Source organism: Populus trichocarpa, chromosome 8, assembly GCF_000002775.5.
Source record: "Populus trichocarpa isolate Nisqually-1 chromosome 8, P.trichocarpa_v4.1, whole genome shotgun sequence".
Lineage (NCBI taxonomy): Eukaryota > Viridiplantae > Streptophyta > Magnoliopsida > Malpighiales > Salicaceae > Populus > Populus trichocarpa.
Window position 1 is genome coordinate 5,782,283 of NC_037292.2, and position 18,850 is coordinate 5,801,132.

At 35.5% G+C, this 18,850-nt stretch overlaps 1 protein-coding gene across 1 annotated transcript; it reads left to right on the plus strand.

Moving 5' to 3' along the window:
• The first annotated feature begins 9,639 nt into the window (after positions 1–9,639).
• Positions 9,640–16,456, plus strand: LOC18101456 (uncharacterized). Its single transcript, XM_024607166.2, has 5 exons — positions 9,640–9,953; positions 10,237–10,346; positions 12,487–12,722; positions 12,812–13,631; positions 14,061–16,456. The coding sequence occupies exons 3-5, from the start codon at positions 12,489–12,491 to the stop codon at positions 16,244–16,246; spliced, it is 3,240 nt and encodes a 1,079-aa protein (XP_024462934.2). The 5' UTR covers positions 9,640–9,953; positions 10,237–10,346; positions 12,487–12,488; the 3' UTR covers positions 16,247–16,456.
• The last annotated feature ends 2,394 nt before the right edge of the window (positions 16,457–18,850 follow it).

An 18,850-nucleotide genomic window follows, 5' to 3' on the forward strand; every position in this document is an offset into this window, starting at 1 on the left:
AAAAACAGTTGTTGTTAACCCACGCACCAATATAATATGCTAGTATCATTGATGGTTTGTCCCTTGAATTTTGCCCATCTGCTACTGTATGCCCTTAGACCTTCGCAAAGCGAGTAAGAATGAAAAGAAAAAAGAGAGAGAGAAGGAAAGTCTTTTTCATATAGATGCAGGACTAAAGCCCAAAAAAGAAGAATGACGAAGAAGAAACCGGGAATAGCAACCCAAATAGCACCATGATGTAAAGGATCAGCAACTCCTGCAGGCGAGAAATGAAGATAAGGAACGCCAAGTTCAAAAGAAAGGTCCCGATTAAGCAACCAATCCCCACACCCATACAATTTTTTAACATTATGTTTGGAACTTTTCAAATCCAGGCATGACAGAGTTCCCACTTCCACATTACGTCATTCATCAGGAAAATCAATCAAATGGGTTTTCAATCCACCAATCTAACTATCCAACCAAAATCTAGGACACTTCCCATAGCCAATAACCATCGAACACCCTTCAGAACGTGATGCCAGATATTGCAGACCAATTTCCACAAATGCAAAGCATTGCTTCTGCAATTCAAATAAGAATTACACTCATAACCAAACCAATAATTGCCACTGGGAAATTGAACCCAGAGATTCTTTTAACTTATCGAACCCAATTTCATACACGAAGCATCACTCATAGAATCCGGATGCTTTAATCCAATTCCGCCAGATTCTTCGGCTGACAAAGAGTATCCCAGTTAATGATATACATTTGGGATTCCCCTCCTTCTCACTCCAATCAAAAGACCTGCACGACCATTCAATTTCACCAGTAATAATCCTCGATAGCTTGACACTCTGCATGGTATAATTAAGAAGAGAAGCAAGAACTGATTGGCACAGAGTTAACCACCTGCAAAAGATAGATTTTCCACTTTCCATCTAGTTATCCTGCTCTGAACTTTATCAACTTGATGCTGGTAGGTCTTCTTGGTGATTCGAGGATGAAAAAAAGAGTCCCAGGAAACGGCTTGGATCATAACATCCAAAATATCCACATTAACGAGTAGTTGCAGCACCCATGAAGTTAGTTACGTTTTTATCAACTTATAGGGCGACACTGTATAATAGATTCTGGAAAAGCAATCTTAGGAATCAAAGCAATAAAAGTTATCATTCACTCCCTTTACAGTCTCTGTTTCTTGAAATGTGTTTTTTACAGATTGAACAATGAACCACTCACAAAATCCCATTAAGATTTGGAAAAAACACGCCTAGATCAGGACATGTCAAATAAGGCCAAGTGAATTCCCTCTCTATTCACCAAGCAATAAAACGAATCAAACTCGGAAGAACCCAGAGCAGGGAAACAACTAGTAATGAAAAATTATGTAAGGAGAAGCAAAGAAGTGGATGGAATGAGAAGCACACCAATTGGCACATGTAAGGTCATCAAAACTCCCAATCACGAATAGGATGACCGATGTGATTTCCAATCTTAAAAAGGATTGGTGTATCGTAATGCTCAATGAATAGGTTTGGAGTTCTCACCCATACTCTGCTCAGTCTTTTCCACCTCTGGGTCAAATTCGACCTCCATTACTGGACAATAAGGATGTGTTCGACCACCATCTATGGACCACCAGATAAGATGATAATGAATTTGGCAAGGTATTAGCCATTTCCCAAATCAGCCATGATAAATCCTTCCGTCAATTCCAATTGTCTACTGAAAACTTGCAGCCTATCTTTATGCCCGGAACTTTAACAATTAGGGTTTTTTCCTCGAGGCTTGCGCAGCCGTATTTTATCTGAAGCTGTAGTCTTCCTCTTGATAGCCTAATTGCGGGACAATCCTCCTCCTCTGCATCCGACTCGTCCTAAAAAATCACATCCTCATCGTCTCCGTGCACACTTTTTATTGGAATATCGTCATACGGGAGAATCCTTATAAAAAGCTTCAACCCGTTCGGTTCCTCTAATTCATGCCATCAAAATCTCTGTCTTGTCATGGTGTCCCGTTCGTTAGTAGTGATGTCCTTGGTGATTTTAACTTTTTTATTACTTCGAATAGCTAAGTAAGCCTTTTCTGCAGATCTGTCAAAAAATTTCATCAATGATAACTCTAGCTTGATTTTCAAAACTAGAAAAAAAAAAACTACATTTAAAAAAAAAAAGAGAGCGAAAGTTGAAGGGATGAGAAAAGAGTGAAGAATAATGTTGCTATAATAATAATGGTAGCCATGATTATGAAATTATGGTAACATTAGATTAATGGTTATGATTGTATAGCGGAGATAGTTTTGATCATGGTTTTCAGACTCTGTCCGGTCTAAGACTCGTATCCCGGGTTTTGACCGGGTCATCGGGTCGCCTGCGTCAATTCTTTTTTTTTTAATATAAACGGTGTCGTTTTAGTTAAAAAAAATAAAAGTCAACGAGTCGCAACCGAGTTTTTTTTCTTCTATTTTTTCTTTAACCCGGCTCCAGCTCCGGGCGGCCGGCTCCTGGCCGAACCGGTTTCAAAACTACGGTTTTGGTAACATAATATCATTCACATAAAAATCCTGAATATAAAATAAAATAAAAAAGAATTTTTATTTTTAATTATTTTTAGATTATCCACAAAAAAATAACAATAAACACAATGGTTCAATCAAGCATGTTTTTGCTTGATTTTTTTTAATTGATATCAAACGACACCTTACATAACAACAATGTATTTAATGCAGTAATTTGTGAGATAATTTAAGTTATCTATGCAACACTCTGTATCGCCTCTAATTTTCTTCATGATTGTTCGAATGACCAGGCGTTAATCCACGTGTACCGTGATTTCTTATGTATTACTTCCGGGAAAACAACCCATTTAATAACAATTTGATTACATAGATCTACAAAAAAAAATTGCATGGTTTAATAATTCAAAAAATTCGGTAGATTCAATTATATGATGATAGCGGAGAGACTAAGGATTTCTACTGGATTTTTCACATCGAAGAAGCGTAAAGCCAATGCATGGAGTGAGTTTACCTACATAGAGATTACTCGATGAGCATTGTTTCGGTTCTCATCAATTTTTTTTATATTAACAAAAATATTTCGAGCAGCTTGTGCATGCCTCGACTAATCTTACGGGCTCCAAAATTAAAGATCATATAAACCTCCAGTGACCCTGAAATTTATAGAACTTGAATTGATAACTTTTAAGGAACAAATCTAAAATCTGACCAGTTAAGTTACACTTTTTAATATTCGGTGCTAGTCACCTTTTGTTTTCTTAAGAAGTGATGATTTTTCAACTAAAAATTACTGGCTTTTTAAAAAATAAAAACTCAAGTGAATTTGAATAGCTGTAAAACAGCCAACGCCCATGAATCCACGATGCTATTTCTGAAAACAAGTGAGTGGCAACGGAACAAAAACTTCTACTCACAAATCCTTTAAACCTGCAATATTGATTAAATAATCTAACGGTTTAAATCATTTATAGAGAATTAATGGCCCAATATTAGCATTGATGAATGGTAAAATATCATTTTTCATTGAAGTTCCTCCTCCAGCAATAATTCATGCCGCCATTTCCAAAAAAAAAAAAAAACTGTCGTATTTTTTATAGAGTCTGTTTATTTTTATAGTACAACTAGCCTCTCGACGAGTCGTTAAATTTTATCAAAGTAATCCGAGCCACGGATTGTTTCAAATATTAATTTGTTGTATTATAAAACTACGAGGACTAGGGAAAAGGTATTTTAAACCCCAGGCAGAAAGTTGAACCTGGCTAGTTGGCTTGTTTTGTTTGGGGTGTTTACTACGGATTCTTTTTTGTTTTTAGTTGATTTTTTAAGAGTATTTTTAACTTAAATAATGTTAAATTGATATTTTTAGTGTTTTTTTAATAATTTTAATATGTTAATATAAAAATAAAAAAGATTATCTAATATATTTTTAAACAAAAAATTATTTTAAAAAATATTCAATATTTCCAAACCGGCAAGTTTATTTTCTTAAGAAAAATCATATTTGGACATGAGGCTATAAGAAGAGGGAAATCTCACAGGTAAAGAGGTATGTTGTCTGAGATAGTTTTAGCACTGTAATAAATTTTACTTTCGGCTTAACAAGACATCTTGATTTGATGCAGAGCCAGGATGCTATACATAGCTGGACCCCACACCAGTCCTTTCATGTAAGCCAATGGGAATGCGGGAAATAAAATCATGGTAACGTGACCATAAATCAAACCATCACAGAACATCCAATCTAAAAGTCAATTAACTCTAATGGGACACGGGTCATCGCGATCCATTAGGTGGGCCTCACAGCGTTTAGTCAGCCAAATCTCCCCCCTGGTTTGGAGCTTACAGAGAGCTTCACCTATTTTTTCCATGACAGTGACAATAGAAGTGTACGAGCAAGGGACCACTTTAATGAGGTCAGATGTTCAGATTTTGAATATAAAAATAATATCCCGTACAGGGGTGTTATGTTTTGAATGGGGTGACTGGGAAGGCGTTGTTTATTTTTTAAAATATTTTTAATTTAAAAATATATTAAAATAATTTAAAAAATATAAAAAAAAATTAATTAGAAGAAAATAAAAAAATTCTAAATTTTTTTAAAATAGTTTTTGAAATATAAAAACAAACACACTATAAATTTATTCGTGATTTCTTTTTATTTGTAAATATATTAAAATAATATTATTTTTATTTTTTAAAATCATTCCACATCATCATATAAAATGATTTAAAACCAATAAAAAATATTTATTTAAAGAAAAAATAAAAAAAATCATTCTTTTTTTAAATACATTTGAAACATAAAAATGAATGGGAACATACTTGACCGGCGACCACCCCTGCCGTACCGCGAGATATCCGTAGCGAGTGGATCCCCAAATGTGCGAACAAATTCCTGTCCAGTAATACCAGGTGAGGAGGAATTTCGGCCAAATATTTCAAATACGTGATCCAAATCTCCACCACACATTATAGCCTGTGATCTTTCAAACAGACATGAACCTATGGGACTAACCCTCATTAATATTTCCCAGAGTTTTTAGGAACATTTTCTGACTAACAACGCCCACGATAATGTGGCCATATTCAATGTTAGACCCAAATAAGCAATGGAATGTCACGGCAACAAAATCTTGGGCAATACTGTTTTTATATCCATGTAATGTCGGGTTTCTCATATTTAATTTTTGTCAGGGATATGGGCAGTGAATCCACCTCACGGTGGTGGTTGCGGTCCGGTTTATCGTTCTTGATGATGCAGGGGGGTGGCTTGCGGGCACCTGCAGCCCAGCAATATAGCACTGCATGTTTTAAGCATAATGTTTTTTTTTTTCTTCTGGGAAAGCAGTGTTATAACTCAAAGATAGCAGCTAAAATTTACTCCAGCAAAAACTGCAGTGGGGGGTGCTTTTCCCCGGAGCGGTTTCCGGCCAATCAACACCTCAGTTGTACGACTAATTTATTGGATCACCTTGTGGTTTGGAATAGTTGAGCTTAGTCAGTAATGGAGTTCACTAAAAGCCCACAGTGATCAAGTCTTTTTCAAGGCTGGTAGGTGGGCTGAACGGCTAACATGCAGAACTTGGGTGGCATTAGGATGTTCATTTGAGAAATCTCTCCCTCTCTCTTTTTCCAGCGGCTAGATTTTCGTGCATCTTTTAATTTTACATAGATTTTTCTTATTCAAATCTAATCTTTAATCTCTTATAACTTATTGGATTCCAAATTTGTTTCGTTGACTTAACTTTTTTTTTTTTTCTGATTAATTTTTGCCTGTCAATATCAAATCTGTCTTCAATCATATTCCGAGATGGTAATTTATATCTAGATTGATACATGCACAAGAAAATTTGTCCTCCCTCAATCATATTTTGAGATGGAAACGTGTGGAGCAATCCTCCGCTTGCCACCTAGTCAGATCTCGAAGGTATTTTGGTAACATAATTAATTCAGTTAATTAGCATAATTAACATAGTTAACGTGCAGTATAATTGATAGTGCATTTCCAACCATTCATCATAGCCAATGTACACATGCCCGAATCTGCGGTAATTCCTTTTTCTAAAATGGAAAAGAAATAAAGGATTGCAGCAGAAGCCATATTTTTGATAGGCAGCATATTAAGCATGACCCCTTGTTGAATTTTCATTAGAAAGGAGGGCAGGGGAGTAGGTAGAGGTAGAAAATAATCTCTCTCCTGCTAATCTAACATCGCCAGCTCTGTGTATGAGTGAGAACATACATGTCCCACTGCATTTTCTCGACATAACTTGCATCTAGTGTTCCTGTTTTGGCATTAAGTTAGCTTCTCTGTTTTAAAGTGTTTTTCTAAATTTCTTTTCACATGAGTTTTGATGTGTTGATATCAAGAATAATAATAAAAACTCTGAAAAAAATATTATTTTAATATATTTTTAATTAAAAAGCAACCTACATCACATTATCAAATGGAAAACATTGACCCTTTTTATTAAATCATATAAGCATACATATACTAGATCATTAGATCATTGACCCATGTCATGTCACATGTCATATTTAAAAAAAAAAACATAGAAAAAATGCAATGGTACTACTAATATGTTTGTTGGAATTAAAAAAAAACCATGAAATCAAAATTAAATGCATATTGAATGGTACCCTTTTAAAATACCGAGTATGTGATATATTAGAGAATATTTTTTTTTAATATTAAAATAGAGACATGTCGGATTGACCCACAACAATCTTGATTAACTTGAGAACCCTGCAAACCAACTTACAGGACCGTGATAACATCATAAAATACAAAACAAAACAAATTAGGAAGACTGATTCTCAACAAGCCATGCATGTAAGAATAATTTTTTTAAAAAAAACTTGATGCAGGTTAACTCAGGTCAACCCACAACTTGAGTGCTGAGAACTGGACTACCACATGTAAAACAAATTAAAAAATGATGAAGCAAGATTTTATCCAACCTGTTGTTAGGGGATAAAATCGAAAAAGAAAGATTTTTTATTAAAAAAATCGAGTCAGCCCAAATTAATTCGACAAGTCTTCCATCTAAGTCATGAGATCACGATAACTTAATAGAAAGTAAATAAAAATAATAGCGTAGCCTAGCCCTCAACCAGCTAAACCCACGATCCAAGTTTTAGGAACGAAATTACCTGCATGAAGAAAAATCCAATTTATATACCATGGGTGTAGGTGAACAATATTCTCCACTCATCTAATATTAAAAGGTGAAATTAAAATAATATATTTTTATAAAAAACATGTCAGCTCATGCTAACTTATCAAATTCGTGAACCATATTGTGAAATCGAGATAATCCCATGTAATATAAATGAAAAAAAACTCAAAACTTGACCCCTCATAAACCAAATGTTAAGTGATGGAATTGAAAATAAAATTAATTTTAAGAAATGATCAGAAAAAAAAACCAAGGTCATTTCATGATCCAAATTATGAGATTGAGATAAACTCATAGAAGACAAACCATAAAAAATCATGAAACTCAATTCTCAATCAACCTAGTGATGATGAGAGAAATTAAAAAAAAATCAATAAAAAAACAAAACAAATAACAATCAGGAGAGTGAAAACCAAAATTGACATGCAAATAAAATGTCAGGACCCCTTTCTATTTTGAAGAGAATGACACGAAAACACGGGGGTGGGGGGGGGAGCATCCTTCTCCACCGATCTCCTACATCGACATGCATTGCACTTTTAAGGTGGGCACGAAAGAAGGCGAATGGAAGTCATCGAAGAGAAAGCCACACACATTGCTAGAGCGAGACGACTTCCTCCTTATGATGGTATGTGCAAAGCACACCCCAGTCTCCATGTATTTGACCGTTTACTCTAGTCCATACTTTGGTTTTTATTTTTAAATTTAGCCCCTCAAGTGTTGATTGATCGAGACTAATACAGCCTAACATTCCTCTTCTTCTTTTTTGTTTTTACAGATTTGAGCATCACCAATGCATTAGGATCCCATTTTTAAGCAACCAAAAAGATACTATTAAGTAGAACCATGGATAAACTAATTTAAAAGAATTAAATTGAAAAAAAATAAAAAGTAAGTGACCATAAAAATAAGGGTTGATCTTTTACTCGACCGTGCAATTACATCCCTGACTATTTAAAGAAAAAGGAGCTAAATATTTTCATATTGTTTGAATTTAATCACTACAGCTCTGATTATTTAAAATCTACCTAACCTCATTTAACTAGTCTAATCCAAGCATCAACCGAACATTTTTTTTTTTCCAACATCTCGAGATTCCATAAGCTACGAATCCAAAACAAATAGTAAGGTCAAATTCTAAATAAATGCAACTTCAAATGAACAAGCCAGAAGAAAATTAAATTGAAGTATTGAAATGAAAAAAAACCAAAGAACCAAAATAATAAAAAAAGAAAAAAATATCGTGAGTTACTATTCCACGCTAACATAGGTGTGGGTGAACAATTTGTCTAACAGATCCTAACGTCGGGATCCTCAACACTATTGGTCTGAATATCTTGAAACTCAATTTTTATATTATTTTTCTTGCATCCTGGATAAAATTAATATTTTGAATAAATTAATCTAGCCTTGAAAAAATAAAAAATGAACGAGGACTTTGAAAGAGCGCAGTTCAACTCCTGGAACCTTAGTTTAATGTCCTAACCATTTTAAAATTGCATCGTCTTAACTTAGCTCGACAGGACATATCCTCGTCTGAAAGAGTGAGCACACAATAGTTTTATTTCTCCAAGACTTTTAAAATGAAAATAATTACCCACCCCTTCCCATCGAAATAAAAATAAAAATAAAAATAAAAATAGAAAACCCCTCAACTCCTTCCCTTCAAAGCTGGATGCTGTGCACAAAGACAAAAAAGAAAAAAGAAAAAAGAAAAAAGAAAAAAAGAAAAAAAGAAAAAAAGGGCTCTCTCTGTTTCTTTCTTTCATTGTTCACCCCCCCAAGCTTTTTCTGTTTTTCTTTTTTGGGGTTTTAACCTTTCATTATTCTAATGCCCAGTGGTTGTAATAAAATCATAGCACTGCTCAACCTTTTAACTTTTCTCAGCAGTAATAAAAAAAAGGGTGTTTTTTTTATTAATCCACTAAACATTCTAATTGACTGAAGCGCCCACTGGATGTACTCTGATGTTGATGCTGAAAGAGGCCACGTGTTATGCGTTAATCATCTCAATTATTTATACTTGTTTTTTCTTTTCTGGGCTTGACGAGGCACGATAATCTCATAATTTTAGCATTTCCTTTCCCCTTTCTCTCTCCTGGATACGGAAACAGAAAGAATCAGCCAATCAAAACCAAGCAGTCGAGAATCAAAAATTCAATCTTGTAAATATACCCTAAATGGAAGGGTACTAATTATCTGACCCAAAACCTGAAGAAACCTAATCCTTCTCACAGTCCATTTTGTGTGTGTGTGTGTGTGTGCTGAATTAGTCAATAAAACACTGGTTTAAATGGAAATAAGTGCATATACTAGCCAATTGATTACTCTTAATCAAGGAGCAAACAACCACTATAGATTAAGTTTATATTTAAGCTTCCAATACACTGATAAGGTAAGTAACATACAAGGTTGTTTTTGTCAAGATGGTTTTGTAAGGGAATGCCAGTGCAGGGTTTTCTCTGTAGCAATTTATTTATTTATTTGCTTTCTGTCAAATGTAATAATATATTTTTAATATCTGTACCTAAAGCAAGGAAGGTGGAGAGAATCCAGAAATGCTCTCCATTTATTTAAGATTTTCCCCTCAAAAACCTATATAATAAAACAACAACAAGTACTTCTTACTAGTAATATATTATAAATGGGAAAATAACAGAAATGTATAGTGAGAGAGAGCTAGAGAGAAGTGAGGAGAAAACGCAGAGAATAAAAAGAGACCGGATGTTGACAAATTTCATGTCACTGTTATTAGAAGGTCGTTTGTTTGTGTAAGGATTTCTTATCTGGGATCTCTCCCCCCCCCCTCTCTCTAGAATAAATAAAAATACAATCTCTCTCTCTCAAAACCCATTCTTTTCTTTTATATTTGTTTTAGTTGTTGAGAGAGAGAGTGGCCCAGTAGATCGAAATCTTCTCTCTTTTGTTCAGTCTGGGGAAGATCTAAGCTTCTTTAATGGAGTTGCAACAACACCCACTTTCTTATTTGTCGTGTTATTGTGACTTTTTATTGGTTTCTTTTTAAGCTTATTTTTTGGGTGTGTGTTTTGATAGTGTCAGTCTCTTGGACTCTTTGAATTTTGTCCATGATGTGGAGGTAACTGTCGAATGATTGAATCTATGGGGATTCTTGAGGAGATGAGATAATAGGATGTGGGTCTGAGGTAATATTTATTTTTTGCACTTTCTTTCTGTATAATTTGATTTATTGTTTGGTGACTTGGTTAACCGGGTTTTAATTTATTTCAGGATTTAATTAATAATTATTTTTTATTTTTAGTCTGATAAATTGTTGGGATTATGACCTTTTCCATTTCCTTTATTGCGAGTGTTTCTCTCTCCCTGTGTGTGTGCTCTGAATTTTGTTTTTGTTTTTTTTTTTTTTATATATATAGTTTTCTGGTGTTTCTGGATTGTTTTGAAGGGTAATTTGATTTAATGGGTTAGTTTACTATTTTGTATGATAGATTCTGTTGCTGCTATTTGCTGATACGCAATGTTATTTTAGATTGAATTAGTGAGGGATCTGGTGTATTACCTTTTCGGACTAATTAGGCTTTTATATGTTTATCATAGTAAATTGAAGTGAATATACTTGAATTCTCCTTGTTGATCAATAGGGCTTATTAAATTGACGTTATTTTAGGTTTTTCCTTAAATCTAGCCATTTCTGTGAATTTCGGTTTCCATGTAGGTATTTGGATATCTGGAGTCTATGGTGATGGACTATACATACCCTGCTTTTATATGTTCCGTGCTTATTAATTTTTTTAGCTGCATTAGCTCAGAACATTCTATCTTTGGTACAAATGGCCAGAAGGATTTGTATGCTTTCTATTCATTTTAGCTTAGAGTGAAGAAGGAGACCTGTCAATGAGTTGAAATTGAATTCTTTTTTAGGAGGTATAGTCATGGTGTCTTGATGGTATCTTGGTCTCTTCTAACTTTGGCCCTTCTGCATCTGTGTTTATGCTTGTGTGATGATTTGTATCATTAGAAAATTGGCAAGGCAAGAACAGGTGTTTACTGCTTGCGCTTTCTTCATGGCTTTGAGTGGTATATGTCTTATTAGGAAGCCAACTTCATCTTCTTACATTTGAGGCCAGAAATTAAGCTGCTTGTGACTTACCCCAGTTGAAAAGAACATCTCATTAGCGGTCATCTTCTAACCTTTCTGTATGATTATGGCATGACATACATGATCTGTGAGAAAATAACTGCATGTTTTGTAGGTGGTCTTTTTGACTGTATACCTGGGCCATCTCCATTGATCCTTGAATCAAAATGAAATAGTAGAAATTGCCTAATTGTTTGGGGATTTTAGCATTTGAGCAATTTGAGTGATCATGGACAACCATTGCATATTCAGCAATCATGTACACTTTATTGGCAGTTAAATATAATTGTTTTGAGGTTTATTAAGAATCTTTTCTTTCTTTCTTTCCTTATCTAAGCAGTCTCTTATAGTTTTTTTCCCCTTTTATATGATTTTTTTCGAACTGTGGGAAGATAGTAATTTTCAAGAGATTGTAAGCGGCAAAAGTTTCACTCTGTCTAACCCTCTTTAGAAATTTATCTGTAGTTTTTCAGTCCTGGGAAAGCAGGGTTAGGTGAATTACTGTGGCATGCTTTATATAAGACTGTAAGCACACCTGTCATTAAGTATGTCAGTTCCTTCCCTGTAACTCGGGGCTGCCAAATCTACTGCATCTTAGTAATTGTGTTCACGACATTTTTTATGGTAAATATGTTAATTAATGGTCATTTGAGACAAGTATTCCTGCTTTTAGGAAATAACTTTCTTGATGGCTGTAGTATGCAGACTTTTTGAACTCTTCGCCCTTCCTTAACTGTGGTGTTTGATGCCTAATAACCTGCATGCCTCACTGTTTTTTGAAAGAACCTTCATTTGCTTTTCTTACTGCTGATCAGAAAAAGACTTAACTTGATTAAGCAGTGCGGCCATTGATCCATGCCTTTTTGTCTAGATACGTCAGTGTATGTTAAGGTATTTACACTAATGGTGCTATGACAATTGATGAATGGCCAAAGCTTGTAAATGCATGTTGCACATGTGGATCTTTTTATTTTTGGGTTGATTATGACATTATCATTGAATTTGTAACACCATGATTGTCAAAGGTCGACTCTTTGTCAATGAATAGCATTTCCTTTTGTCTACCATAACAAATTTGTAGAGAAAATCCGTGATCTTTCCTAAAGTTCGCATATCTGCTGCTAAATGATAGTTTCTTTGATGGTTATGTTTTTGACATTTGCTTCATATCTTTGATTGTTTGCCAGGAATGGGAACAAAAGTGCAGTGTGAAAGTTACTTCCCAGGATATTTCTCAATGAGGGATCTTAATGAGGATTCTAACAGTTGTAGCTGGCCCCTGTTCTATGGAGATAAAACCTTTACAAATGGGCAGCATTACAATGGTCTCTTGCCTAGGGTCATTGCAGATGCTTATCCAGGGAACGATAAGGACGTAGTAAAGCAGACAATGCTTGAGCATGAGGCCATATTTAAGAGACAGGTGCGTTTCATTTTAAGTCAAGTAATGTGAACTGTATACCATTTGTATGCTACAAACCTAAAACTTTCTTTCTTCCCTCTGTTATCCAGCTCCGTGAACTTCACCGTATATACAGAATACAGAGGGACTTAATGGATGAAATTAAAAGGAAAGAACTACTTAAAAATCAATTGCCTGTTGAGACATCATTTTCATCTAGCCCTTTAGCTTCCCAGATTACATCCGAAGATGCTCGTAAATGGCATATCCCTAGTTTCCCATTGGCAAGTTCAATATGTGCCAGACCATCCACATCAGGCATTGAAGATATTCATTCTCCTTTGAGCTCTTTGAAAGGAAGCAGTGCACAAGCTAGTCCCTTGCCATCTCAAAATGGTGGAGCTTCAAAAGATGTGGAGATTCTAGAGTCCAGACCATCAAAGGTGAGAAGAAAGATGTTTGATCTTCAGCTTCCAGCTGATGAATACTTAGATACTGAAGAAGGGGAACAATTAAGGGACGAAAATGTATCTGGAATTTCAAGTTATGTGTCCAACAGGAATCCTAAAATTGCATCTCAGAATGAAAGAAATCTTCTTCTTGGCAATGGTGGGAAGAATAATTGCCAAGGAGATGCATCAAGATCTGAGTCATGTTTAAGGAGCCCAGTTAATGTGGGTGACTTGAACAAGCCTATCGAGGTTGAAGAGGCAAATGCTTCTGCATATGTTGATATTTTAGGTTGCACCTCCTCCCAAGCAGTGAGCCAAGGACATGAACTAGCTCCTAAGCCAAAACAAGAGCTTCTAGGTTTTCACAAGGAAAGTTCAGCAAATTTCCATTACAGGAGTGACAATGGGACTCTCAATAGTCCACATTTGCAACATAATGCCAGCGGAAAATGCTGGTTTCCGCATGCACTTGACTCAGGTAAGGTTTCCTCACAAAATTACGATTTAGTTCTTTGGTTTCATTCAAAATCTTCATTACACCAGCTTTCATTATTGTAAGTTGTGTTTATTTGTTTATGGTGGAGCTAGTGAATATCATGCACAGATATTTTAGGAAGTGTTTGCTGTTTTTTCCATGTAAAGTTTTCATAACTCGTACCAAATAAAAAGGTGGCATAATGATAGAGAACCTTATATTTAGTTCTGGAAACCCCCCCCCCCCCCCCCAGAAGCTTGTCATGGATTGATCTACCTTTTGAAAAATGGTTTTACTCACTGGCAAGTTGGTTAGGCAAACTATAAGTTCGCTGAGGTTTTTTTCTTTTTGAATTTAGCATTTTTGGCAATGTTCTTGCAATTGTTTCCTTTGGTTCTATTGACTCTCATATGTTGCTGTCTCAAATTGCAGGGCACAGCAAAAATAATTTGAAGTCTGCTTCTCCAGAAAAACCTACCTCTTCCCAGCCAATGCAAGTTCTGTTTAGTAAAACTCATGAATCTCCTACCTTTTTTCTAACTGATCAAGGCAAGATTGATCTGTTGAGAGAGAGAACAGCTCATGGTTTAGAACTTTCTGAAAGAAATCACGAGATCTCCCATAGTAACTATTCAGAGTCAGTTGTTGCTTCTCGTATACCCAGTCCATATCCAATTGGTCCTCCTTCTGATGTGGGAAAGTTCTGGCGTCACTCTGTTTCCTCCTGGGAAAAGTCTGCTGTTAGCTTAAGCCAGAAATCAATGTCAGTTCAAAAGCACCCGTATTTGAATTCATCTGCAACTTTGAGTAGGAGCTCACAGTCATCAACTCAGAGCCATGGGTTTTTAGGAGACCAATGGAATTATAACAGAAATTCTACATCTAACCCAAGCTTTGTTTGTGAAATGCCCAACCGAGATGGATTTTACCATGGGTCCTCATCAGGGTCCAAGGAACCATCAGTTCACCTTCCTTCAGGAAACTATGAGTATTGGAACTGTGCTGGTACTAACAATAGAGCATCTGGGCATTTCATCAATCACAGTTCAGCAAACTTCTACAAGAGTCCAAATTGTATGGACTCGAAGCTGGCTTGGGATGTGAACTTGAATGCAGTGCTTTCGAACAGCTCATCGAACAAGGTGGCACACCAGCAAGGTATTGAAGTTATAGATTTAGAAAGAAAGCATGAGGATCATCTCGCAGCTTTGCCTTGGCTTAAAGCTAAGCGTGCTTTTAAGAATGAGGGCACCAAGGGGATGGATTTAAATATGGGGGAATCGACTTTCTTATCTTCTCTGAATCAATTACAAGATAAGAGTGAAATTGGAAAGGTTCCTAATCAAATAGCTGTTCAGAAAATGAATTTGGCTTCCTGTCCCAATGTTGTTGAGACCAGTGTGATTCAAGGTAGCGACTCAAGCTGCAGAAAAATTCTTGGGTTTCCAATTTTTGAAAAGCCTCATATTCCTAAGAATGAGTCTTCTTCCTTCACCTCTTCTTCTGTGGCCCTTCCTCGGCTATCTGAAGAAGTGGAAAATAGCAAGAAAAATAAGGTATTTGATATAAACTTACCTTGTGATCCAGCTGTTCCTGACTTGGCTCAACAGACTGCAGAAGAAATTGTGGTTGTTGCAAAAGAACCAGCTACAAAAGTTGCCAATTTCAGATGCCAGATTGACTTGAACTCTTGCATCAATGATGATGAAACTTCTCTGATGCCTTCTGTTCCAGTCTTCAGTGCAAAGATTGTTGTAGGAATAGATTTGGAAGCCCCTGCAGTTCCTGAGATTGAGGAGAATATCATTTCCACAGAAGAAAAGGGACATGAAGCGGCTTTACAGTCAACAGAGCACAGAGTTGAAATCCCAACCGATGAACTTATCAGAATAGCAGCCAAGGCAATAGTTGCCATTTCATCAACTAGTTGCCAGAATCATTTGGATGATGCCACTTGCAATCTGCGTGAAGCTTCTATGACAGACCCTCTTCATTGGTTTGTGGAGATAGTTTCATCTTGTGGAGAGGATCTAGAGAGCAAGTTTGATGCTGTTTCAAGAGCCAAAGATTGTGATGGTAATTTGGAGACATCATGGGAAGTAATTGATTACTTTGAGTCGATGACTTTGAGATTGACAGAGACCAAGGAAGAAGACTATATGCCCAAGCCTTTGGTTCCAGAAAACCTGAAACTGGAAGATACAGGAACCACTCCTGTACCGACACGAACCCGAAGGGGCCAGGGAAGAAGAGGAAGGCAACGGAGGGACTTCCAGAGGGACATTCTTCCTGGCCTTGCCTCACTCTCGAGACACGAGGTGAGAGAAGATCTTCAAACATTCGGAGGGATGATGAGAGCCACAGGTCATCCTTGGCAGTCAGGATTAACGAGAAGGAACTCTACTAGAAATGGTTGTGCAAGGGGGGGACGGCGCTCGCTGGTTAGCCCCTCACCTCCAGTGACCGCAAGCCCACCTTGCACTCCACTAATTCAGCAGCTTCATAATATTGAAGTGGGACTGGAGGACAGAAACCTAACAGGGTGGGGGAAGACAACTAGACGCCCCCGCCGGCAAAGATGCCCCGCAGGTAATCCTCCATCCCACCCTTTAACCTAATTACAGGAAGAGACTTTCATTTGTCAATTCATAGTTTATAGAGGGAAGCAGAAAGTTTGTTTCTATGACGCTGGGGATTGAGTTGTTGTGATCCATTGGGGACTCCTTGTACATTTAGCCCATAATCTAGGTCCCCTTGATTCTGTCTTTGGGTGGTAACCAACTTTGTATTATTCATAAATAATATTGCGTGATTTCTTCCAGGATGTATACCAGCACTCTTGAGCTGTGTATGCGCATTGAATTATTGAACAGTCCTCGGATAGATTACCTCAGGAATGTTCAAACAATCCAACTTTTTTTTTTTTTTTTAAGTGAAACATGCCAATCGCAATTAAGTTTTTTGAAATACCTAGAAATACTTGTACTCTTCTAGTAATTGGGGGATAGGGTAACCTCTAAGGAGAGATTTTCATGCATCGAGGGATAAAGTTTCTCAAAAACTATGCGTCTATGAAGCACCATGCTATTGCCGGTTAACATCACCACGCATCTACAACAATACCTGCAACAACCCCTGCGAAATAAATTGAGAACTAAGAGATTATTTTCTAGATCTCCAGGCCAATATTGGCCAGTCAATTAGGAGGCCTGGATGTATATTAAATTATTAATGGTGGTTGGGTGCGTTTGTGATGCCACAAGGCACAAGCACGTGTAGGAAACAAAAGGGCAGAAGCATCCTTAAATCGTGGGTTGTTGGCTTGTGATAACAACAAGCGGTTCTATGTATAGTATCTGATTGCACGCCTTTTTATAGATACATCGGTGATTTTTGTTCCGATTCTCTCCCACCTGGGCTGATATTCTGATACAAATAATAAAAGGTAACAGCTAGTAATTAGTTGTGGTTCTGTCGATTCTATTTATCACGCTTCAATAACAAGTATTCCCAATGTGTATGTGTGTGTGTGTTCTTTTATATATAAAAAGATCATCTTAATCAAAAAAAGAAAAAGAAAAAAAAAAGAGTAAAGATCCTTCAGGAGTACTGTGACACAGTTTTTATAACCTTTTGATTTCATGAACTAAGCTAGCGTTCATTTCCCTAATGAAAGAATTTATTTCTTTCTTATATTTAAGGTCAATCCACTTGAAATCATTAAATTTTATTTGCATTGCTGATGTAACTAAGAACAAATGTGTTCTGAGGTTCCTAAATAATTGCTCTGTTCTGTAAGATAACTTCAAACAAGATGCTAATTAACAAATGTTTTTTTGTTGTTGTTGTTTGTAAGGGGAAAAAAATGAAAGAAAGAGAGAAAATAGACGCACGTAGTGGGTCGGAGAAGGAGAAAATCTTTGAATGAAAAAGGAAAATTGTTTGAACATAGCCTAAGCTTTTGAAGGCAGCAGAAGAGGGAAGCGTGTTGTTGCTGTTGGTTCATAGATATGATATTGGAGCTGTCTGAAAGGAATGGATGATCACATCAACCTGTTCCCAAAAAAAATCTCCTAAACAATGTATGTGGTTGTCATAATAATAATAATAATAATAAATCTTTAAAATTTATTACATTTAGATATGGTTTGCGGGACAGGCAAATTGCTAATATTTTTCTAATATTTTTTTTTAACAATATACAAATTGATTTGATATAACATCATCAATTTAATGAGTTTATAAATAAATAAATTATGAAGTCTAATTCTTAATCAATCTAATGTTAAATGATAAAAAAAAAAATACCAATTAAAAAAGACAAAAAAAAATTGAGTCAATTGGGTTAACTCACTAAACTTGCGACTCTTGTCATGAGATCAAGATAACCTTTTATAAAGTAAACCAAAATAAATCATGAAGCTTAATTCATGATCAACCAATATTGAAAGATGAAGATGAAAAAAAATATCAATTAAAAAAAAACTCGAGATAAATGAGTTAAATTGCCAAACTTGTGACACTGTTTAAGACCGAGCTAACTGTGTATAAAACAAACCACAATAAAATTATAAAGCTTAATTATCTATAAATCAAATGTTAAAGTATGAGATTAAAAAAAAAGTAGATTTAGAAAAATAAAAAACCAAAAGCAAAGAAAAAAATATTATTGAAATGCATAATATTTTGTAAGATAGTGCACAATAAAGGCACCACACCACCTCTTTTAGTTTATTGTTAGTAACTACACTATTTTATCCGTGCTACGCTGCATGTTAAATCAATTTTTTTAATGTAAAAAAATATTTAAGTATTACTAACGTGTTTTTCAATATGAAAAAAAATAACTGTGGGGGGTGATCCTGTATGCCATGGTCAACTTGACGAGTTAAAAAACAATTCAGATAACTATTAGAAATATAATTTGACTAAATAAAATTAAAGACGACGCTTTTTTTAATATTGAGATGAAAATATATTGGACCGACCCAAATTTACTTGGATTAACTTGTCAAATATGCGACCCATATTAAGGGATCAAGGTAACCCTTTAAAAATCAAATCAAAACAAATTATAAAACTCAATTTCTAATCAATTTAATACTGAAAGATGAAATTGATAAAAAAAAAAAATCAAGAAACAAACAACTCGATTAAACTCATGTTAACCTGCTAAACTCGCAACTTAGGTTATGTGATTAAATTAACTTCATAGAAAATAA

Bases quoted from the DNA above. Each gene is read 5' to 3' on its own strand.
- LOC18101456 (XM_024607166.2), top strand. From the start codon at position 12,489: ATGGGAACAAAAGTGCAGTGTGAAAGTTACTTCCCAGGATATTTCTCA. The intron at 12,723-12,811 runs GTGCGTTTCATT...TCTGTTATCCAG, and splicing joins AGGCCATATTTAAGAGACAG to CTCCGTGAACTTCACCGTAT. The intron at 13,632-14,060 runs GTAAGGTTTCCT...CTCAAATTGCAG, and splicing joins TCCGCATGCACTTGACTCAG to GGCACAGCAAAAATAATTTG.